At 42.0% G+C, this 23350-nt stretch overlaps 1 protein-coding gene across 13 annotated transcripts in view; it reads right to left on the bottom strand.

The window, feature by feature from the left end:
• Positions 1 to 23350, bottom strand: part of LOC122561485 (protein piccolo) — a 650955-nt gene that overhangs the window by 236254 nt on the left and 391351 nt on the right. For 12 of the 13 annotated variants that reach the window (XR_015761043.1, XM_087999305.1, XM_087999306.1 and 9 more), the window contains 2 exons: positions 19138 to 19185; positions 1670 to 1800 (listed from right to left, as the gene is read on the bottom strand). Coding sequence is in view for 12 of the 13 variants with exons in the window: in XM_087999305.1 (XP_087855431.1) it covers positions 1670 to 1800; positions 19138 to 19185 (179 nt within the window). In the remaining variant the exon portion in view is untranslated. Of the gene's footprint in view, positions 1 to 1669; positions 1801 to 19137; positions 19188 to 23350 lie in introns of all 13 variants that reach the window. The other variant, XM_087999304.1, reaches the window with a different exon arrangement.

Below are 23350 nucleotides of genomic sequence, written 5' to 3' on the forward strand. Positions count from 1 at the left end.
GAAAAAAATGAACACCTTTCCTTCTAGGCAGGCATTCCTTCAGAATGGAATGGAAAGTCTCCATGCTTCTGACAGAAGGACAGGACGAGAGGGAGGAAACATTTATTAACATTCTTTGGGATAGACTAGAACAAATGTGTGAAGTGAAAGGAATGCTTTCAACCACTTAGCTGTCAAGTAAAAAACTGGTTTCTATTTTATAGACTCAAAATATTTCTGTTGCTTCTCTCATTTTGTCAGAAATTGATGTTTACCCTAGTACATTCAATCAACAGCCATGCAAGTTAAAATGTTATTAAAAACAAAGAACTTAAGCATTATCTTTAAAATTATTTTCAAATTTCAAAGCAACATAATTCTGTTTTAAAATGACCAGTTCAATTTTGTCATGAAAACATGTCAGGACCTTTGACCAGTTTGCACATTCTACAATTGTACATTGATTATGCTGTTGAGGTTAAAATATGTTATAATTACATTCTACAGATTACATTGGTGCAGATTAATGCCATTGTAGTAATATCTGGGACAGTGTCTATAGCTCCAAGGTTTGGTGTCAAGATCATCGTGCCTCTAAATCATTTGATTCAGTTCATGGCAACAAATATGGGCGATAACTTTGATAGTCAAATGACCTCATTATCTTCACCCCAATTGAGATTCCTTTGCTCAGGTAAATTGCAAAACGTTGCACATATTATACCGTGGCTCTTGCCAAGGCTTTAACAAACAGCAAACCCATTACCAGGAATGAATTAGCTCAGCATGAACTTCTGGGTTCAATTTCATTTGATGTTAATAAAGAACCTTATAGTGTTGCCAAACTTATAAAACCATGAAACTATAGCCAACATCTTGGCAGCTTTTACAATCTCCAAACAATTTTTGTGGAAGAGGTTGGAATTTCCAAGAGGGTAAAAACAATGACTGCAGATGCTGGAAACCAGATTCTGGATTAGTGGTGCTGGAAAAGCACAGCAGTTCAGGCAGCATCCAAGAAGCAGTAAAATCGATGTTCTGGGCAAAAGCCCAGAAATAAAGGCAGAGTGCCTGAAGGGTGGAGAGATAAATGAGAGGAGGGTGGGGCTGGGGAGAAAGTAGCATAGAGTACAATAGGTGAATGGGGGTGGGGATGAAGGTGATAGGCCAGGGAGGAGGGCGGAGCCCCAGGGCATCAATGTGGACTTCAACAGTTTCCTCAATTCCCCTTCCTCCACCTCACCCTAGTTCCAAACATCCAGCTCAGCATTGTCCCCATGACTTGTCCTACCTGACTATCCTCTTTTCCACCTATCTACTCCACCCTCCTCCCTGACCCAGCAACTTCATCCCCTTCCCCACTCATTTATTGTATTCTATGCTACTTTCTCCCCACCCCCACCCTCCTCTCATTTATCTCTCCACCCTTCAGGCACTCTGCCTGTATTCCTGATGAAGGGCTTTTGCCTGAAACGTCGATTTTACTGCTCCTCGGACACTGCCTGAACTGCTGTGCTTTTCCAGCACCACTAATCCAGAATGGAATTTCCAAGAACATTATTAATACAGGGTTTACATGCAGAGGGGAAAAAAATCTAATACCAGCTCCAACCATTTTTTATGAGCATGTATCATGTGTGTATTTCATTACTTTGCAAAGATATTAAAGTTCATGAGATACTTTCCTTACCCTCTGCCTGGAAGAAGATAAACCTTAACAAATGGATCTGAATAACCGTTGTTGTCTCTGGGAGCAAGGTTCCGAGCTTGTAGAACATGAACAATGAGATTTCCAATGTGCTTGTCATAGTTCATTTGTAACTAAGGGAAGAAAGGATTCTAAATGACATTAAAGAAAAGGAGTAGTACCTTTTTTGTTGCTTTTATCTTCTGATCATAGATTAGTTTTCAAGTTACAAAATTAAATTAATTAATTCATTTAGATTTTGTCAGATTGCCCTTTTCTCTTACATAGTCTCTTCTGCCATTTCTAACAGCTTCTTTCAAAAAAACCATCTAATTGTTTGCAAAATAAATAAACTGACAAGAGAATTTTACGTTCAGTGCCATTTTACAATTTCACATTGTAGTATGCCATTAAGTAAATGCCATTTCTAAAGTAGGATTACCATGTTATGAATCAGAGGACCACTGATAATTAACACATCTTGTGTTCAACAAATTATTAAACAAATCGTTGGAGGACAGAAAGTCTTTTTGGTTTGACAGTAGGATCCTGATAGTGGTGAATGCCACTCATGTTGCTACTGGATAGTAGCAGTATGAAGAAGCTTGCTTCACCTGTTGCTCAAAAGTTTGAGATACTTTACTCTTCACAGTAATCTGAGATAGACTTGGCACTTTTGGGACCACAAGTGATTGGAAAATTGTCCTGATGAGTGTAAGATAAAACAAAATTAACAAATCTGTTATTTTGCAGCAATATTTAAATCTTTGGGATTTGCATTTTCCATGAAATGCTCTTGTCATTTGAAAGGAAAGAACAAATTCATTTGTGATTATTATGACTTCAATCTACCATCCCTGAATCTCCCACTGTCAATATCCTTGGGGTTACCACTCAATTGGACTCGCCATATAAACACAGTGGCTCAAGAGTAGGTCAGAGACTAGGAATACTGTGGTGAGGAGCTCACCTCCTGATTTCCCAAAGTCTGTCCATCATCTACAAGTCAGAAATCAGGAATGTGAAAGATGCACTGGACAGATGCATCAATGACACTATCCAGAACAAAGCAGCCTGCTTGATTGGCACAACGTCCACAAATGTTCATTTCCACCATCACTGATGTTCAGGAGCAGCAGTGTGTACTATCTACAAGAAACTGCACTGCAGATATTCACCAAAGATTCTCAGACAGCACCTTCCAAACCCACAGCCATTTCTGTTTAGAGGGACAGGGGTAGCTGATACATAGCAACACCATCCCCTGAAAGTTCCCTTCCAAGCCACTCACTATCCTGACCTGGAAACATATCACTGTTGCTTCACTGTCACTGGGTCAAAATCCTAGAATTCCCTTCGTAACAGCATTGTCAGTCAACCCACAGCATGAACTGCAGCAGTTTAAGAATGCAACTCACTACCACTTTCTCAAGGGCAACTAGAGATGCACAATAAACGTTGGCCAGTCAGCTACACTCACATCTCACAAATGAATAACAGAAAAGAGTGTAAGTATAAAAAATAAAAGATATTATAGAACATAGAACATTACAGCGCAGTACAGGCCCTTCGGCGCTCAATGTTGCGCCGCCCTGTCATACTAATCTGAAGCCCATCCCACCTACACTATTCCATGTACGTCCATATGCCTGTCCAATGACGACTAAATGCAATTAAACTTGGCGAATTTACTACCGTTGCAGGCAAAGCATTCCATACCCTTACTACTCTCTGAGTAAAGAAACTACCTCTGACATTTGTTTTATACCTATCTCCTCTCACTTTAAAGTTATATTTCATTGAAGGAGATTGTGCACAAACTGGGGGTGTGGAGAGAGGAAATATACAGTAAAAGAATTGGGATCAGAAACCATACTTTTGTTCAAGTGATATTGTGGTGCCAATGTAAACTTCCAACAGGGGTCTGAATTGTCTCTTGACGTTCCAAATTCATTTTCAATTAAAGATAGCCATTTATTGTCCGATCATTCTGAACTCCATGGGCAACAAAGTTTAATAATGTATATATTATGCATCTGTTACAACCAAATACGAAGAAAAACCTCCAGAAGAGTTGCATAACCAAAAAAAACATGGAAAATAAGAGGAGGAGTAGACTTTATATTCTGTTGTGCCTGTTTCATCATTCAATATGGTGAAGGATGATATTAAGCTTTAACTTTCATTTCCTGCTGACTCCCCAAATCCCATGATTCTTTGAGGTATGTTCAGTGATGTGGCATCTATATCCTTCAAGGTTTGAGAATTCCAAAGATTCACTACCCTCTGAGTGAAGAAATTCCAGCTCATCTCAGTCATGAATGGCTTCTGTTTTATCCTAAGACTGTATTCCCTGGTTCTCAATCTACAGCCAGGGAGTCACAATTTTTCTGCATCTATCCTGTGGATCCCTGTAAGAATTTCATATGCATAAATCAATTGCCTTTCATTCTTTTCAAAGTTAGAGAATAAAATCTAGTCTCATCGATCGCTCCTTAAAGTCATAGACTTCTACAGCATGGAGACAGGCCCTTTAGCCCAAACTGTTCCATACCGACCAAAATGGCCATTCACAATAAATCAATTTCCTAGCACTTGGTCCATATCCTTCTAAATCTTTTTTATCTATGTATTTGTCAAAATGCTATTAATGTTATTAATGTACCCACCTCAACTACTTCCGCTGGCAGCTCATTCCATATCTGTACCCCCTCTGTGCAAAAAGATTGCCCCTCAGGTTCCCTTTTATTCTTTCCCCTCTAACCTTAAACTGATGCCCTCTAGTTCTTGACTCCCCAACCCTGGGAAAAAGACTCTACCCATGCCTCTCATGATCTTATACATCTCTATAAGGTCCCCCTCAGTCTTCTACGCTCTTAAAAAAAAGTCCTAGCTTGTCCTACCTCTCCCTATAACTCAAACCTTTGAGTCCACTCAACATCCTTGTAGATTTATTCTGCACTCTTTCCAGTTTAATAACATCCTTCCTATAACAAGGTGACGAAAATTGAACACAATACTCGAAGTGCGGACTCACCAACGTCCTGTATAACTGCAACATAATTTCCCAACTTCTATATTCAGTGCCCTGACTGGTGAAGGCCAGTGTGCCAAAAGCCTCCTTCACTGCCCTGTCTACCTGTGACTCCACTTTCAGAGAACAGTGCACCTGAACTCCAAGGTCCCTCTGTTCCACTACAATCCTTAAGGCAAAACCATTCACCATAAAACTCATACCTTGATTTGACTTTCCAAAATAAAAGACCTTACATTTATCTATATTAAACTCCATTTGCCATTCCTCACCCACATCCCCAGTTGATCAAGGTTCTGCTGCGATTTCTAATAATCTTCCTCATTGTCCAAGATACCACTTATTTTAGAGTCATCTGCAAGTTTACTAATCACGCTTTGCACATTCTAATGCAAATCATTGATAAAGATAACAAACAGCAATGGGCCCAGCACCAACCCCTGAGACACTGCATTAGTCACAGACCTCCAGTCCGACAAGCATCCTTCCACTAGTACCTTCTGCTTCCTACCATCAAGCCAATTTTGTATCCAATTTGATGAGGGTAGAGCAGTAGATGTGATCTATATGGACTTCAGTAAGGCATTCGACAAGGTTCCACATGGGAGACTGATTATCAAGGTTAGATCTCATGGAATACAGGGAGAACTAGCCATTTGGATACAGAACTGGCTCAAAGGTAGAAGACAGAAGGTAGTGGTGGAGGGTTGTTTTTCAGACTGGAGGCCTGTGACCAGTGGAGTGCCACAAGGATCAATGCTGGGCTCTCTACTTTTTGTCATTTACATAAATGATTTGGATGCGAGCATAAGAGGTACAGTTAGTAAGTTTGCAGATGACACCAAAATTGGAGGTGTTGTGGACAGCGAAGAGGGTTACTTCAGATTACAACAGGATCTGGACCAGATGGCCAATGGGCTGAGAAGGGGCAGATAGAGTTTAATTCGAATAAATGTAAGGTGCTGCATTTTGGGAAAGCAAATCTTAGCAGGACATATACACTTAATGGTAATGGTCCGAGGGAGTGTTGCTGAACAAAGAGACCTTGGAGTGCAGGTTCATAGCTCCTTGAAAGTGGAGTCGCAGGTAGATAGGATAGTGAAGAAGGCATTTGGTATGCTTTCCTTTATTGGTCAGAGTACTGAGTACAGGAATTGGGAGGTCATGTTGTGGCTGTACAGGACATTGGTTAGGCCACTGTTGGAATTTTGCGTGCAATTCTGGACTCCTTCCTATCGGAAAGATGTTGTGAAACTTGAAAGGGTTCAGAAAAGATTTACAAGGATGTTGCCAGGGTTGGAGGATCTGAGCTACAGGGAGAGGCTGAACAGGCTGGGGCTGTTTTCCCTGGAGCATCGGAGGCTGAGGGGTGACCTTATAGAGGTTTACAAAATCATGAGGGGTATGGATAGGATAAATAGTCAAAGTCTTTTCCCAGGGGTCGGGGAGTCCAGAACTAGAGGGCATAGGTTTAGGGTGAGAGGGGAAAGATATAAAAGAGACTTAAGAGGCAACTTTTTCACGCAGAAGCGTGGTACGTGTATGGAATGAGCTGCCAGAGGAAGTGGTGGAGGCTGGTACAATTAGAACATTTAAGAGGCATTTGGATAGGTGTATGAATAGGAAGGGTTTGGAGGGATATGGGCCGGGTGCTGGCAGGTGGGACTAGATTGGGTTGGGATATCTGGTCGGCATGGACAGGTTGGACCAAAGGGTCTATTTCCATGCTGTACATCTCTATGACTCTAATTTGTCAGCTCGCCCTGGAATTCACGCAATCTAACCTTCCAAAGTAGCCTACCATATGGATCCTCATCAAAGGCCTTACTGAAATCCACATAGACTATGTCTACTGCCCTGCCCTCGTCAACCTTCCTAATCACTTCATCAAAGAACTAAAACAAACTTTGTGAGGCATGATCTCCCACTCACAAAGGTTATACTGACAACTCCTAATCAAACCCTGTCTTTCCAAATGCATGCATATCGTATCCCTCAGAATCTTCTCAACTAATGTACCCACCACAGATGTTAAGTTTACTGCTCTGTAGTTCCCAGGTTTTTCTTTGCAGTCCTTCTTGAATAGTGGCACAACATTCTCTCCCCTCCAGACTTCCAGGACCTGACCCGTGCCTAACGATAATACAAAAATATCCTTCTTAGATAATCCCAGGAATTAGTCTGGAGGACCTCTGCTACATTGTATCTGTGGCAAATACACCCTTCCTTCGACAAAGGGACCAGAACTGCACACCATACAGCTAGTGCTGTCTCACCAAAGCTCTGTACAATTGCAGCAAAATGTCTTTGCACCTGCACTCAAATTCATTACAATAAAAATAAATGTATCATGTGTCTTCCCAACTGTTTGCAGTTCTCGTCACTGCACAATAGGAAGGATGTGTTTGCACTGTAGAACGTGCAGAGGAGATTCATCAGGAAGTTGCTTGCAATGGAGAAATTTAGTTTGGAAGAGAGGCTGGATAAGCTCAGATTGCTTTCTTTGGAGTATAGACGGGTGAGGGAGAACCTGATGGAGGCATAAGATGATGAGGGGCATGGACAGGATGAATAGAAAACAGCTATTCCTCTTAGTCAGGGCAACGCGGTGGCTCAGTGGTTAGCACTGCTGCCTCACAGTGCCAGGGACCCAGGTTTGATTCCAGCCTCAGGCGACTGTCTGTGTAGACTTTGCACATTCTCCCTGTGTCTGTGTGGGTTTCCCCTGGGCGCTCTGGTTTCCTCCTACAATCCAAAGGTGTGCACGTTAAGTGAATTGGCCATGCTAAATCACCCATAGTGTTCAGGGATGTGTAGATTAGTGCATTAGTCAGGGATAAATAAAGGTGATAAGTAAGGGAATGGGTCTGGATGGGTTAGTCTTCGGAGGGTTGGTGTGGACTTTTTGGGCCAAGGGGCCTGTTTCTACACTGTAGGTATTCTAATTCTAATAATTCAATAACATGGGAGCATTATATTTAAGGTGAAAAGCAAGTTTACAGGAGATTTAGCATGCTTGTCTGTATTGGAAGGGGTATTTCAGTGTAAGGATAGGCAACTTATTCTACAGCTTTATAGAACTTTAGATGGCCAGACTTGCACTATTGCGTACAGTTCTGGTTACCACTTTACCAAAAGGATGTGGATGCTTTGGACAGGGTACAGAAAAGTTTTACCAGGGATGTTGCCTGGTATGGGGGACTTTAGCTATAAAGAAAGGTTGGATAGACTTGATTTGTTTTCATTGGTACACAGGAGGTTGAGAGGTGACCTAATAGAAGTTTATAAGATTGTGAATGGCGTGGATAGAGGGCAAAGTATGAGGCTTTTTTCCAGGGTGGTCGGGTCAATTACTAGGAGACACAGGCTCAAGGTGCGAGGGGGAAGTTTAAAAGAGATGTACGAGGCACGTTTTTTACACAAAGGGTGGTGAGTGCCTGAAATGTGCTGCCAAAGGAGGTGGTGGAAGCAGATACAATAGCAACATTCAGGAAGCACACTAAACAAATACATGAATAGGAAGGAAATAGAGGGATACGGATCCTGTAAGGGAAGGCAGTTTGAGTATGGAAGGGCCAAATGTGGCGGCACAGGCTTGAAGGGCTGAAGGGCCTGCTCCTGTACTGCATTGTTCTTGTTCTATTTATGGATTAATTTTAAAAATCCTGAGTGTGGTGAGGATCTGAAATGCATTGCCTGGGAGTGTAGTTGAGGCGGGTAACCCCTCAACCTTTAAAATATACTTGGATGAGCCTATTGCTGGAAAGTGGGACTAGCGTAGATTTAGAACATAGAACATAGAAAATTACAGCGCAGTACAGGCCCTTTGGCCCTCGATGTTGCGCCAATCCAAGCCCACCTAACCTACACTAGCCCACTATCCTCCATATGCCTATCTAATGTCTGTTTAAATGCCCATAAAGAGGGAGAGTCCACCACTGCTACTGGCAGGGCATTCCATGAACTCACGACTCGCTGAGTAAAGAATCTACCCCTAACATCTGTCCTATACCTATCACCCCTTAATTTAAAGCTATGTAGTAATTTAGTATAGATTAGAGTGGTGCTGGAAAAGCACAGCAGGTCAGGTGGCATCTGAAGAGCAGGAAAATTGACATCTCCGGCAGGAGCCCTTCATCATGTAGATTTAGCATAGCTTTGGCGACATAGATTGGATGGATCATAGGGCTTCCTCTGTATTGTATAATTCTATGATTCTATAACTATCTTCTGTATCTGGCTGCTTGCACATTTCAAACAGGTTACCTCTAATTCTTCTAAACTAGAGAAGCAAAGGCCCAGTTTACTCAAACTCACAAGGACCAAATTTTGTAGTGTCTCCAATTCAAATACATTCTTCTTTAACTTAAGAAGTGTTAGCTCAGCAATGTCCTGTATAGTGCATCAAGACAACTTTATTCTTGTCCCCAGGCAATAAAGGCCAACATGCCATTTGTCTTCCTAATTGCATGCTGCACTCTCACACTCACTTTGTGTTCCTTATTTGAACACACAATCCTTCAGAACTTGAATGCTGTATAAGTTTCATGCTTTTCTATTTGTATGATTAAGATGAAGAACATCACACTTCCTCACGATATAATTCATCTACCATTCTTGTTGCCCACTCACTTGCCTGTCTATAGCTTTCTTAAGACTCTGAGGTGTTTTTTTGAAATCTTGGCTTTTCCTGATATATGTTAAAGATCCAGACCTCGGTGCACACATTTGTTTTTCAAAAATTTATTAATAGGATGGGTGTCGCTGGATGTTCCAGCATTGATGTTCCACACCTAACTGCACTTGATAAGGTGGTGTTGAGCTGCCTATTGAACTGCTGCAATTCACTTAGTGTAGGTCCACCCACAATGCTGTTAGAGAGAGAGTTCCAGGATCTTGTGCCAGTGACACTTAAGGAATTGAAGTATATTTCTAAGTCAAGATGGTGAGGGATCTTTCATGTGGTGGTGTTCCAAATTTATCTGCTGACCTTGTCCTTCTAGATGGAAGTGGTTATGCAAATGGAAAGTGCTGGCTAAGCCTTGGTGAGTTTCTGCAGTGCATCTTGTGGATGGTACACTCTGCTGCCACTGAGTGTTGGTGACAAAGGGAGTGAATGTTTGTGAATGTGGTTCCAATCAAATCAACTGTTTTCTCCTAGATGATGTCACGTTTCTTCAATGTTGTTGGAACTGCAATCAACTGCAGGTGGGGAGTATTCCATTACACTCCTGATTTTTGCCTTAAAGATGGTGGACAGCCTTTGGGGAGTCAGGAGACAAGTTACTCTCCTAGCCTCTGACCTGCTTTTGCAGCCTCTGATTTATATGCCCACTTCAGCAACAGGTCAATGTTGATCTTACGGGATACAATGATAGTAATGCCATCGAATGTCAAGATCACTGGTTCTCTCTTTTGGAACTGGTCATTGGCAGGCATGAAGGTGGCGGCATAGTGGCAATGCCATCAAACCAAACCCATAGGCTAATATTCCAGGAACATGGATTCAAATGCCATCATGTTAGATGGAGAAATCTGAATTTATTGGAGAGAGTACAGATACAATTCACAAGAATGGTTCCAGGCCTGAGAAACTTCAGTGATGATGACAAATTGAAAAAGTTGGGATTATTCTCCTTGGAGAGAAGAAGAATGAAAGAAGTTTTATAAAAATTTCTAAAATCATGAGGATAAAGTAGATAAAAGCTGGATAAAGTAGATTAAGGCTGAATGAATTAGATTGGGAAATTTTTCTCCCTATCTTAAAAGGAACTGGAATGTGATCTGCAAAAGAACCAAGGATGAAATGAGGAAAATCTTTTTCACACAGCGAGTGGTTAGGATATGAAATGTCTTCCTAGAAATGTGGTGGGGGCAAGTTCTATTGAGACACTGAATAGGATATTGGATAATTATTTGGATAAAAATAACATGCAAAGTTATGAGAAAAAAGCAGGAGGTTGTCACTGTGTAACGGTGCTCATTTAATGAGCCAGTGCAGGCACAATGAGCTAAACTGTCTCCTTCTGAGCTATCACACTTCTGTGATTCTGTATGTTATGAATGTTATTTGTTTTCTCAGCCCAATCCTGGATTGCTGCATTTGGACATTGATTACTTCAATATCTGAGGATTTATGAATGGTGCTGAACATTTGTGAACATCCTCATTTCTGACCTTATGATGCAGAGAAGGTCATTGATTAAGCAACTGGAGATGGTTGGACCAGGAACACAACACTGAGGAACTCTTGCAGAGATATCTTGGAGCTGAGATGACTGAACTCCTACAACCACAACCATCTTCGTCTGGGCCATGCATGACTCTAAAAGAGGAGCACTGCCCCCTCTAACCGCCCCCCCCCTCCCCCCCCCCAACCAATTCCCATTGACTCCAGTTTTGCTAGGAATGCTTGACACTACACATAGCTCCAATCTCATTAAAGCCTTGGTCCAAACCTGGATAAATGAGCTGAATTCCAGTGTTAAGGTAACCATTACTCTCCTTGACATGAATATGAACAAGTGTGACAATTCGAATGCTTGGAGATGTATCTTGCACAAAGCAAATGGTCATTGGAGGTCAGTCACCTCAGCTGCAGGACATCTCTACAGGACATCCTCAGAGTATTATCCTTAGTCCAATGATCTTCAGCTTCTTCAATGATCTTCCAATGATATGGAGATGCCAGTGTTGGACTAATGTGGGCAAAGTCAGAAGTCACACGAACACCAGGTTATACTCCAACAGGTTTACATGAAATTAAAAGCTTTTGGAACACTGCCCCTTCATCAGGCAGACTTCACCTGACGCAGTGATCTGAGAACTTATGATTTCAAATAAACCTATTGCACTATAACCTGGTGTTCAAGTGAATTCTGACTTTGTCCATTCTAAGATCCAGATTGGGGATTTTTGCTGATAACTGCATAATATTCAGCACTATTTGCATAATATTCAGCACTATTTGCATAATATTCAGCACCAGGTCATAGAGTCACAGAGGCGCACAGCATGGAAACAGACCCTTGAGTCCAACTTGACCATGCTGACCAGATATGCGAAATTTATCTAGTCCCATTTGCCAGCATTTTTCTCATATCCCTCTAATCCCTTCCTATTCATACATATCCAGATGCCTTTTAAATGTTGTAATTGTACCAGCCTCCACCACTTCCTCTGGCAGTGCATTCCATACATGCACCACTCTCTGTATAAAAAAGTTGTCCCTTAAGTCCCTTTTAAATCTTTCCCCTCTCACCCTAAACCTATGTCCTCTAGTTCTAGACTGGCCAACCCCAGGGAAAAGACCTTGTCTATTTACCGACTCCATACCTCTTATGATTTTATAAACCTCAATTATGTCACCCCTCAGACTCACATGATCCACAGAAAACAACCCCAGCCTATTCTATCCATGCCCAATTGTAACAAGTCCTTGGATAATAGTTTTGGGCTAAGATATGGCAAGTAACATTCATGCCAAACAGCGGCAGGCATTGACCATCTCCAATAAGAAAGAATCTAACCATTGCCCATTGAAATTTGAAGGCTTCACCATCACTGAATCCCCACTATCAATTTCCTTTATTTTACATTGACCACAATCTGAACTAGAAGAACTGGATAAATTCTGTGACTATAAGAACAGGTTAGCAGCTGACATCCTGCAGTGAGTAAAGGAATCCTTTTGACTCCTCAAAGACAGTCTATCACATACAAGTCAAAAATCAAAATTGTGATTTAATATTTCCCACATGCTTGGATGGATGAAGCTCCAACAACACTCAAGAACATAGAACATTACAGCGCAGTACAGGCCCTTTGGCCCTCGATGTTGCACCTTTCATACCAGGCAACATCCTAGTAAATCTCCTCTGCACCCTTTCCAAAGCTTCCACATCTTTCTTATAATGCAGTGACCAGAACTGTACACAATACTCCAAGTATGGCTGTACCAGAGCTTTGTACAGCTGCAGCATAACCTCATGGTTCCGGAACTCAATCCCTCTATTAATAAAGGTCAAAACACTGAATGCCTTCTTAACAACCCTGTCAATCTGGGTGAGAGCTTTCAGGGATCTGTGTACATGGACACCGAGATCTCTCTGCTCATCTGCACTCCCAAGATTCTTACCATTAGCCCAGTACTTTGCATTATGATTACTCCGTCCAGAGTGTATCACCTCACACTTGTCCACATTAAACTCCATTTGCCACCTCTCAGCCCAGCTCTGCATCCTATCTATGTCTCTCTGCAACCTACTACATCCTTCGTCACTGTCCACAACTCCACCGACCTTAGTGTCATCCGCAAATTTACTAACCCACCCTTCTAAGCCCTCATCCAGGTCATTTATAAAAATGATGAACAGCAGTGGACCCAACACCGACCCTTGCGGTACACCGCTAATAACTGAACACCAAGATGAACATGTTCCATCAACTACAACCCTCTGTTTTCTTCCAGCAAGCCAATTACTGATCCAAACTGCTATGTCTCCCACAATCCCATTCCTCCGCATTTTGTATAATAGCCTACTGTGGGGAACCTTATCGAACGCCTTGCTGAAATCCATATACATCACATCAACTGGTTTACTCTCATCTACCTGTTTGGTCACTTTGTCAAAAAACTCATAAGATTCGTTAGGCATGACTGACTGTGCATGACAAAACTGTGCTGACTGTCCCTGATCAGATTATTTTTTTCTAGATGGTTATAAATCCTGTCTGTTATTACCTTTTCCAACACTTTACCAACAACTGAAGTAAGGCTCACTGGTTTGTAATTACCAGGGTTGTCTCTACTACCCTTTTTGAACAAGGGAACCACATTTGCTATCCTCCAGTCCTCAGGCACTATTCCTGTAGACAATGATGATTTGAAGATCAATGCCAAAGGCTCGGCAATCTCTTCCCTTGCTTCCCAGAGGATCCTAGGATAGATCCCATCTGGCCCAGGGGACTTGTCTATTTTCACACTCTGCAGTATTTCTAATACCTCTTCCTTGTGAACTTTAACCTCTTCTAGTCTAGATGCAAGTATCTCTGTATCTTCCTCGCCAACATTTTCATTTTCTATAGTGAACACTGTCGAAAAATATTTATTTAGTGCTTCCCCGATCTCCTCTGACTCCACACACAACTTCCCACTATTATCCTTGATTGGCCCTAATTTAACTCTCGTCATTCTTTTATTCCTGACATACCTATGGAAATCCTTAGGGTTAACCCTGATCCTATCCGCCAACAACTTCTGATGTCTCCTCCTGGCTCTTCTGAGCTCTCTTTTTAGGTCTTTCCTGACTTCCTTGTAACACTCAAGTGCCCTAACTGAGTTTTCACATTTTGTCCTAACATAAGCCTTCTTCTTCTTCTTCTTGACCAGGGATTCCACTTCCTTAGTAAACCACGGCTCACGCGTTCTATATCTTCCTCCCTGCCTGACAGGTACATACTTATCTAGGACACACAGGAGCTTTTCCTTGAATAAGCTCCACATTTTTAATGTGCTCATCCCCTGAAGTTTCCTTCCCCATTCTACGCTTCCTAAATCTTTTCTAATTGCAATGTAATTTCCCGTCCCCCAGTTGTAACTCTTGCTCAGTGGAGTACACCTATCCCTTTCCATCACTAAAGCAAACCTGCCAGAATTGTGATCGCTGTCTCCAAAGTGCTCACCTACTTCCAAATCTAACACCTGGCCAGGCTCGTTACCCAGTAATAAATCTAAAGTGGCCTAGCCCCTTGTTGGCCTGTCTACATACTGTGTCAGGAAGCCCTCCTGCACACACTGGACAAAAACTGACCCATCTATAGCACTCGTACTGTAGTGATCCCAGTCAATATTTGGATAGTTTAAGTCCCCCATGACAACTACCCTGCCTCTCTCACTCCTATCGCGAATCATCTTTGCTATCCTTTCTTCGACATCTCTGGGACTATTCAGAGGCCTATAGAAAACTCCCAGCATGGTGACTTCTCCTTTCCTGTTTCTAACCTCAGCCCATGCTACCTCAGTTAATGAGTCCCCAAACATCCTTTCTACAACTGTAATATTGTCCCTGATCAACAATGCCACACCTCCCCCTCTTTTACCATCTTCTCTGTTCTTCCTGAAACATCTGAATCCCGGAATCTGCAACAGCCATTGCTCTCCCTGCTCTATCCATGTCTCCGTAATAGCCACAACATCGAAGTCCCAGGTACCAACCCACGCTGCCAGTTCACCCACTTTATTTCGGATGCTCCTCACGTTGAAGTACATACACTTCAAACCAGGTTCTCGCTTGCCAGTGTCAGATACTTGATTTTGGAACTCCCTACTCTCATCCTCTTCTGTACCTGTCCTACAATTTTGGTTCCCAGCCCCCTGCTGTATTAGCTTAAATCCACCTTAATAGCTTTAGCGAATTTCCCACCCAGGATATTGGTACCCCTCTGGTTTAGATGAAGACCATCCTGCTTGTAAAGGTCCCACCTACCCTAGAAAGAACTCCAATTATCTAAAAACCTGAAACTCTCCCATCTGCACCATCCGTGTAGCCACGTGTTCAACTCCTTTCTCTCCCTATTCCTCACCTCACTAGCACGTGGCATGGGCAGCACACCAGAGAAAACAAGTCTGTTTGTCCTAGCTCTAAGCTTCCATCCTAGCTCCCTGAATTTCTGCCTCAAGTCCCCATCTCTCTTCTGACCTATGTCGTTGGTGCCAATGTGGGCCACGGCTTGGGGCTGCTCTCCCTCCCCCCGAAGGATCCCAAAAACACGATCAGAGACATCACGGACCCTGGCACCGGGAAGCAACACACCAACCATGAGTCTCTCTCGTCCCCCTAACTATCGAGTCCCCAGTGACTACTGCTCTGCTCCTCTTCCACCTTCTCTTCTGAGCAGCAGGTGCCCCACTGCTTTCTCCGGTAAGTCATACCCCCCAACAGTATCCAAAACAATATATTTATAAGAAGCTTGACACCATCCAGAATATAGCAGCCCCTTGATTGGCACCACATCCATAAATATTCACTCCCTCCATCACCATCGCTCAGAAGCAGATGCACTATAGAAATTGACCAAGACTCTTTAGACAGCATCTTCCAAACCCACTACTACACCCATCTACAAGGAAAAGCGCATTTAATACATGGCAAGAACCAAACAGCATCACTGAGCAAATTGTTGTTGAACAAGTGCTGCTTGAAAACACTGTCAAAGACTCCTTCCATAACTTTATTGAGAGTAGACTGATGAGGTGGTAATTGGCCAGTTGGATTTGTCCTGCTTTTGTGGACAGGACCTACCTGGGCAATTTTCCATATTAGGAGAAAGTGTAGACTGTTGATGCTGGAGAAAGTGACTCTAAAATGGTGGTGCTGGAAAAGCACAGCTGGTTAGGCAGCATTCAAGCAGCAGGAGAGTTGATGTTTTGGGCATAAGCCTTTTATCAGGACTCTCCTGCTCCTCGGGTGCTGCCTAACCAGCTGTGCTTTTCCAGTGCCACACTTTTAGACTCAATTTTCCATATTATTGAGTAAATGCCAGCATTGTAGTTGTACTGGAACAGCTTGGCTCGGGGATCTCATGTCTTCAATACTATTACTGGAATGTTGTTTTGGTCTATGACTTTGCAGTATCCACTGTCAGGAGCTGTTTCTTGATATCATGTGAAGGGTTCAAATTGACTGAAGACCTGGTGGTTGCGATGCTGGGGACCATTGGAGGTGGATCATCCACTCGACACTTCTGACTGAAGATTGCAAATGTTTCAGCCTTGTCTTTTGTACTCACACACTGAGCTCCCACATCATTTAAGGATATATGTGGAGCCTTATTCTTCTGTACATCATTTTAGTTTCCATCAACATTAATGATAAAATTTAGATCTGATTCATTCTTTTTGGGTCTACTTCGCTTTGTCTAATACATGCTGCTTCCTCGGTTTGGTATGCCAATGGTCCTGTGTTATACTTTCACCAAGTTGGCACCTCATTTTAGGTATGTTTGGTGCTGTTCTTGACATGCTCTCTGGCATTCTTCATTAATTATAAACCCTCTTACTCCTAATCTTGACCCATGCCAACCAGATATCCCAACCCAATCAAGTCCATTTGTCAGCACGTGGCCCATATTCCTCCAAACCTTCCTATTCATATACCCATCCAGATGCCTTTTAGATGTTGCAATTGTACCAGCCTCCACCACTTCCTCTGGCAGCTCATTCCGTACACATACCACCCTCTGCGTGAAAAAGTTGCCCCTTAGGTTTTTTTATATCTTTCCCATTTCACCATAAACCTATGCCCTCTTGTTCTGGACTCCCCAACAACAGGGAAAAGATTTTGGCTATTTATCTTATCCATGCCCCTCATGATTTTATGAATCACAATAAGGTCACCCCTCAGCCTCCAACGCTCCAGGGAAACCAGCCCTAGCCTATTCAAATCCTCCAACCCTGGCAAAATCCTTGTAAGTCTTTTCTGATCCCTTTCAAGTTTCACAACATCTTTCCAATAGGAAGGAGACCAGAATCGCACGTAATATTCCAACAGTGACCTAACTAATGTCCTGCACAGCCTCAACATGACCTCATAAATCCTGTGCTCAATACTCTGACCAATAAAGGAAAGCATACCACGTACCCAATGCCTTCTTTACTATCCTATCTACCTGCGACTCCACATTCAAGGAGTTATGAATCTGCACTCTAAGGTCTCTTTTTTTTCAGCAATACTCCCTAGGACCTTACCATTAAGTGTATAAATCCTGCTAAGATTTGCTGTCCCAAAATGCAGCACCTCACATTTATCTAAATTAAACTCCATTTGCCACTTCTCAGAACCTTCTCAAGCCCATTGGCCCACCTGAACAAGATCCTGTTGTAATCTGAGATAACCCTCTTTGTTATCCACTGCAACTCCAATTTTGATGTCATCTGCAAACTAACTGTACCTCTTATGCTCACATCCAAAATAGTGGACCCAGCACCAATCCTTGTGGCACTCCACTGGTCACAGGCCTCCAGTCTGAAAAACAACTGTCCAACACCACCCTCCCTCTAGGATAAATCCCCAGGATCTGATCAGGGGTACCCTAGAACTCGGTGGGAAGCTAGGGAAGTGATTGCTGGCCTCTTACTGAGAAATGTATATCATCGATAGTCACAGGTGAGATGAGACTGGAGGTTGGCCAACGTGAATGCCACTGTTTAAGAAAGGAGGTAAGGACAAACCAGGGAACTATAGACCAGTGAGGCTGATGTTGGTGGTGGGCAAGTTGTTGGAGGGAATCCTGAGGGACAGGATGTACATGTATTTGGAAAGGCAAGGACTGATTCGGGATAGTCAACATGGCTTTATACATGGGAAATCATGTCTCACAAACTTGATTGAGTTTTTTGAAGAAGTAACAAAGAGAATTGATGAGGGCAGAGCGGTGGACATGATCTATATGGACTTCAGTAAGGCATTTGACAAGGTTCCCCATGGGAGACTGGTTAGCAAGGTTAGATCTCATGAAATACAGGGAGAACTAGCCATTTGGATACAGAACTACTGACTCCAATCTAAAAAGTGAGACAACAGAGTCCCACATAAACTCATGCTTGTACTTGCAGGGTTACATTGTGCTTTGCTCAGGGGCTGCGTGCATTCCTGTGGGGCTCTGGGCTCAGGAACAGCATGAGTTTATGTGGGACTCCGTTGTCTCACTTTTTAGATTGGAGTCGGTCTAGGTATCATGGCATGGACAGAGAACACAGGGGGCCAACACCTTCAACATGTTGTCTAGCTATCACCATTATTAACAGCTAACCCGAGAACGCAACGTTTTTAAAAAAAGGTTTTGTAATTTACACATGAAAGAAGTGAAACTATCACTGTATTCTAACAGATGAAAGGCTTAACAGACAATCAATTTTTTAATGTATAATTTCAGTTACATCACACTGTAAAGTTTTGCTATAAATTCTGTGTGTTAGGATTGAGCTCTCCACTACCACCTGATGAAGGAGCGTCGCTCCGAAAGCTAGTGTGCTTCCAATTAAACCTGTTGGACTATAACCTGGTGTTGTGTGATTTTTAACTTTGTACACCCCAGTCCAACACCGGCATCTCCAAATCATTCCTTTTTTCAGCAATGATGGCTGTGCCATAAGTCAACCCTCCTCTTTCCCACGTTGTTCTCTTTATTTATGAATCTTTCACATTGTGCTACAACCCAATATAACATATGAATTTATATACTGTTCTTTAATTGTCAGACTTTCAACTTAAAAGAAGATATAAAGATGGAATTATAATCTTATTTTTCTTCAAGTTGTCAACAAATTGTGAAGGGAGTAAGGCATTACAGAATGGCTACTGAATGCTTAATTCAAAGATATTAGACAGAAAAATAAAATATAAACTGCAATATAGTACAAAAAAAATAGTTTTACCTGAATTTCACCAGTAATTGGATGTGATTTACTTGCTGTTTCAGGAGGCTGTAAAAGAATTAAAATAATTTTAAATAGCTCTTTCATATTATCATTAGACATTTTGAATAATTGTTATTTTTAGCTTTGCCACTGAAGGTTGGGGGAGTTAACTGTTTGTTAATTTGTTTATAAACAATGTATTTCAAAACTAATGGACAGATTTCAAGGAAACATCGGAGAGAGATAGGGTATGATTGAAGGAAGAACTAATAGTTTTTGGTGAACATGCAGGCCCAGATCAAAACCCTGGAAGTTTTTAAAGGGTCCATTAAGATTGGAAGATAAAGAGAAATTTCTTTTTGGAATCTTGTGGATTGTTCAATTCAAAATATTATGGACTGTCTCAGCTGCAGTTGCAGAATTTTTCACAGCGGTCAAAATGTTAGTGGAGTTTTCAAAGCAGGTTGATGGATAAAGATTGGCCTCAAAGTTCCTTTTGGATGGAAGGTCTTATTTTAAAAAATCAGCTTTGTAGTCACAGATCATCAATGAAAAAGATATAAAACACAAGGAAGAGCTGCCTAATTTTAATATCGCTGTGTTAACGCAAGGTGGCAGAAGTATTCTACTAAGTGCCTTCTTCACCTGTTGTTCATTGTGTTTGTTTCTTACTTTTGTTCTTTCTGTGATCAGTTGCCCACTGCTAACCTTCTGTCATCCTTCTCATTTATCCCATTTTAATTAGTTGTTCTGAAATTAAACAGGTTTGCTGGGCAAGACCAATGGTAATTATAAAAGCTAAACATAGCACCAACAATGGACTGTAATTTCAGGGATAGCTTGTATCTTTCTTTCTCCTATTCTCTCTCATTCTATTTGTTTCAGGCTGCCTGTCCTTTTACTCTCTTCTGTATCTTTTAATTGCATTTTACAATCCAGAAAAAAACTGATGATTCTTGAATTTTATTTCGATATAAATGTAATGCTTTGCCAAAATATAAGATCAACACAGAGTGAAATAAACGGAGATGAGAGCTGATAAATATTTGTCCAGTTTCTGAAATGCTGTCATTATGAAAATTATCCAGGTTAATACCTACAGACTCCATTTGACCTTAAATCATTAGAAATCCAGTTTTTGAAAGCACATTGCATGAAACTACCTGTATTTGCATTCTAATACGTGACTGTCAATTCAGTGTAATTATGCAAAGATTTTTGCTTTTGACTCATTATCAGCTGGAACCAATGTCATAATTGAAAAACTTGAATTCATTACAGACATTTACAAACTAAAAATTCAATTTCATGAGCTGGATTCAAACTAAACTTAAAAGCTACAAACCTCAGCGCAGTGGTATCTGGTTTGTTGCTGCTAAAATATGAAGTTTGTTCCAAAGTGACATCCATGCCTTGTGTGGATTCCTCCCAAGAAGGCCATGCCATTTTGGGTTAGGCATTATCATGTGTATTGTGAATATCTATTGGATACATGCATATCAATTCTTACTTAATGTGCAAAATCTACTTGGTGGCAATACTGTCATTTTAGAGCTCAGGATTACTTCTGTGCCATGTGCCAGTGAGGCCACGAACGAGAAGATAGTACAGCTAAATATGTGGCTGAAGAGCTGGTGAGGGAGGGAAGGCTACAGGTATGTGGATTATTAGGAACGCTTTGAGGGCAGGAGGTCCCTGTACAAGAAGTTGTATTGAAACTGGAGGGGGCACCAACTTCTAGGGAGGTTTGCTAGTGTCATTTGGGAGTGTGAAAATAGACAAGTCCCCTGGGCCAGATAGGATCTATCCTAGGATCCTCTGGGAAGCAAGGGAAGAGATTGCCGAGCCTTTGGCATTGATCTTCAAATCATCATTGTCTACAGGAATAGTGCCTGAGGACTGGAGGATAGCAAATGTGGTTCCCTTGTTCAAAAAGGGTAGTAGAGACAACCCTGGTAATTACAGACCAGTGTGTCTCACTTCAGTTGTTGGTAAAGTGTTGGAAAAGGTTATAAGAGATAGGATTTATAACCATCTAGAAAAAAATAATCTGATCAGGGACAGTCAGCACGGTTTTGTGAAGGGTAGGTCATGCCTAATGAATCTTATTGACTTTTTTGACAAAGTGACCAAACAGGTAAGTAAGAGTAAACTGGTTGATGTGGTGTATATGGATTCCAGCAAGGTGTTCGATGAGGTTCCCCACAGTAGGCTATTATACAAAATGCGGAGGAATGGGATTGTGGGAGACATAGCAGTTTGGATCAGTAATTGGCTTGCTGAAAGAAAACAGAAGGTTGTAGTTGATGGAACATGGTCATTTTGGTGTCCAGTTACTAGCGGCGTACTGCAAGGGTCAGTGTTGGGTCCACTGCTGTTCGTCATTTTTATAAATGACCTTGATGAGGGCTTAGAAGGGTGGGTTAGTAAATTTGCGGACGACACTAAGGTCGGTGGAGTTGTGGATAGTGATGAAGGATGTAGTAGGTTGCAGAGAGACATAGATAGGATGCAGAGTTGGGCTGAGAGGAGGCAAATGGAGTTTAATGTGGACAAGTATGAGGTGATTCACTTTGGACGGTGTAATCGGAATGCAAAGTACTGGGCTAATGGTACGATTCTTGGGAGTGCAGATGAGCAGAGAGATCTCAGTGTCCATGTACACAGATCCCTGAAAGCTCTCACCCAGATTGACAGGGTTGTTAAGAAGTCATTCAGTGTTTTGGCCTTTATTAATAGAGGGATTGAGTTCCGGAACCAGGAGGTAATGCTGCAGCTGCACAAAGCTCTGGTACGGCCACACTTGGAGTATTGTGTACAGTTCTGGTCACTGCATTATAAGAACGACGTGGAAGCTTTGGAAAGGGTGCAGAGGAGATTTACTAGGATGTTGCCTGGTATGGAGGGAAGGTCTTACGAGGAAAGGCTGAGGGCCTTGAGGCTTTTCTCATTAGAGAGAAGGTTGAGAGGTGACTTAATAGAGACATACAAGATAATCAGAGGGTTAGATACGGTGGACAGGGAGTGCCTTTTTCCAAGTATGGGGACGGCAAACACGAGGGGACACAACTTTAAAGTGAGGGGAGATAGGTATAAGACAGATGTCAGAGGTAGTTTCTTTACTCAGAGAGTAGTAAGGGTATGGAATGCTTTGCCTGCAACGGCAGTAGATTTGCCAAGTTGAAGTGCATTTAAGTCGTCATTGGACAGGCATATGGACGTACATAGAACAGTGTAGGTGGGATGGGCTTCAGATTAGTTTGACAGGGCGGCGCAACATTGAGGGCCGAAGGGCCTGTACTGCGCTGTAATGTTCTGTGTTCTATGATTTAAACAAGTGTGACAGTGAGTACAGCAATTAGAGCAGTAAATCAGCAAGTAAAATGACCAAGGAAGAGTCAGAAACTAAGACCAGTAAGGCTAAGAGGAAGAACAGACAGGAAGAGATTACTAAACAAGGCAGGACTGGCGGTCTGATGTGCATTTGCTTTAATGCAAGGAGTACAATAGATAAGATAGATGAACCTAGAGCTTGGATTAATACATAGGACCATGACATTGTAGCTATTATGGAGACTTGGTTGAGAGAGGAAAAAGATTGGCAGCTTAACATTGTTGGATTTAGAGATTTCAGATGAGATATGGAGGGATGTAAAAGGGGTGGCAGTGGCATTACTGATTAAGGAGAATATCACAGCATTAGTGAGGGAGGACACCTTGGATGGCTCATCCAGCAAGGCCATATGAGAACGGCTCAGGAATAGGAAGGGTGCAAACGCTTTGATGGGATTTTACTATAGCCTCTCAAGAGCTAGCAGGAGATAGAGGAACAGATTTGTATTCAGATTATGGAGAAATATAAATGCAACAGGGTTGTTGTGGTGGTCAGTTTTAATTTCCCCTCCATTGGCTGGGTCTCACTTAGTGCGAGGGGCTTAGGTGGAGGGGAAGTTTGTTAAGTATGTCCAGGACATTTTTTGAAACAAGATATAAATATTCAAACTATTTAATCCAACTACAGGGGCCATAATTAACTTGAATTTGGAGAATGAGCCCATCTAGATGATTGAAGTTTCAGTGGTGGTGCATTTCAGGAACAGTGACCATTATTCTGTAAGTTTTAGGTTACTTATGGATAAGGAAAAGAGTAGTACTTGGGTGAAAGTATTAAACTGCAGGCAGCCTAACTACCATGATATTAGGCAGGAACTGGGGAATGTGGATTGGGGGT

The sequence above is a fragment of the Chiloscyllium plagiosum genome, unplaced genomic scaffold, assembly GCF_037043375.1.
Source record: "Chiloscyllium plagiosum isolate Xiang-an unplaced genomic scaffold, Cpla_swu_hap1 HiC_scaffold_23, whole genome shotgun sequence".
NCBI lineage: Eukaryota > Metazoa > Chordata > Chondrichthyes > Orectolobiformes > Hemiscylliidae > Chiloscyllium > Chiloscyllium plagiosum.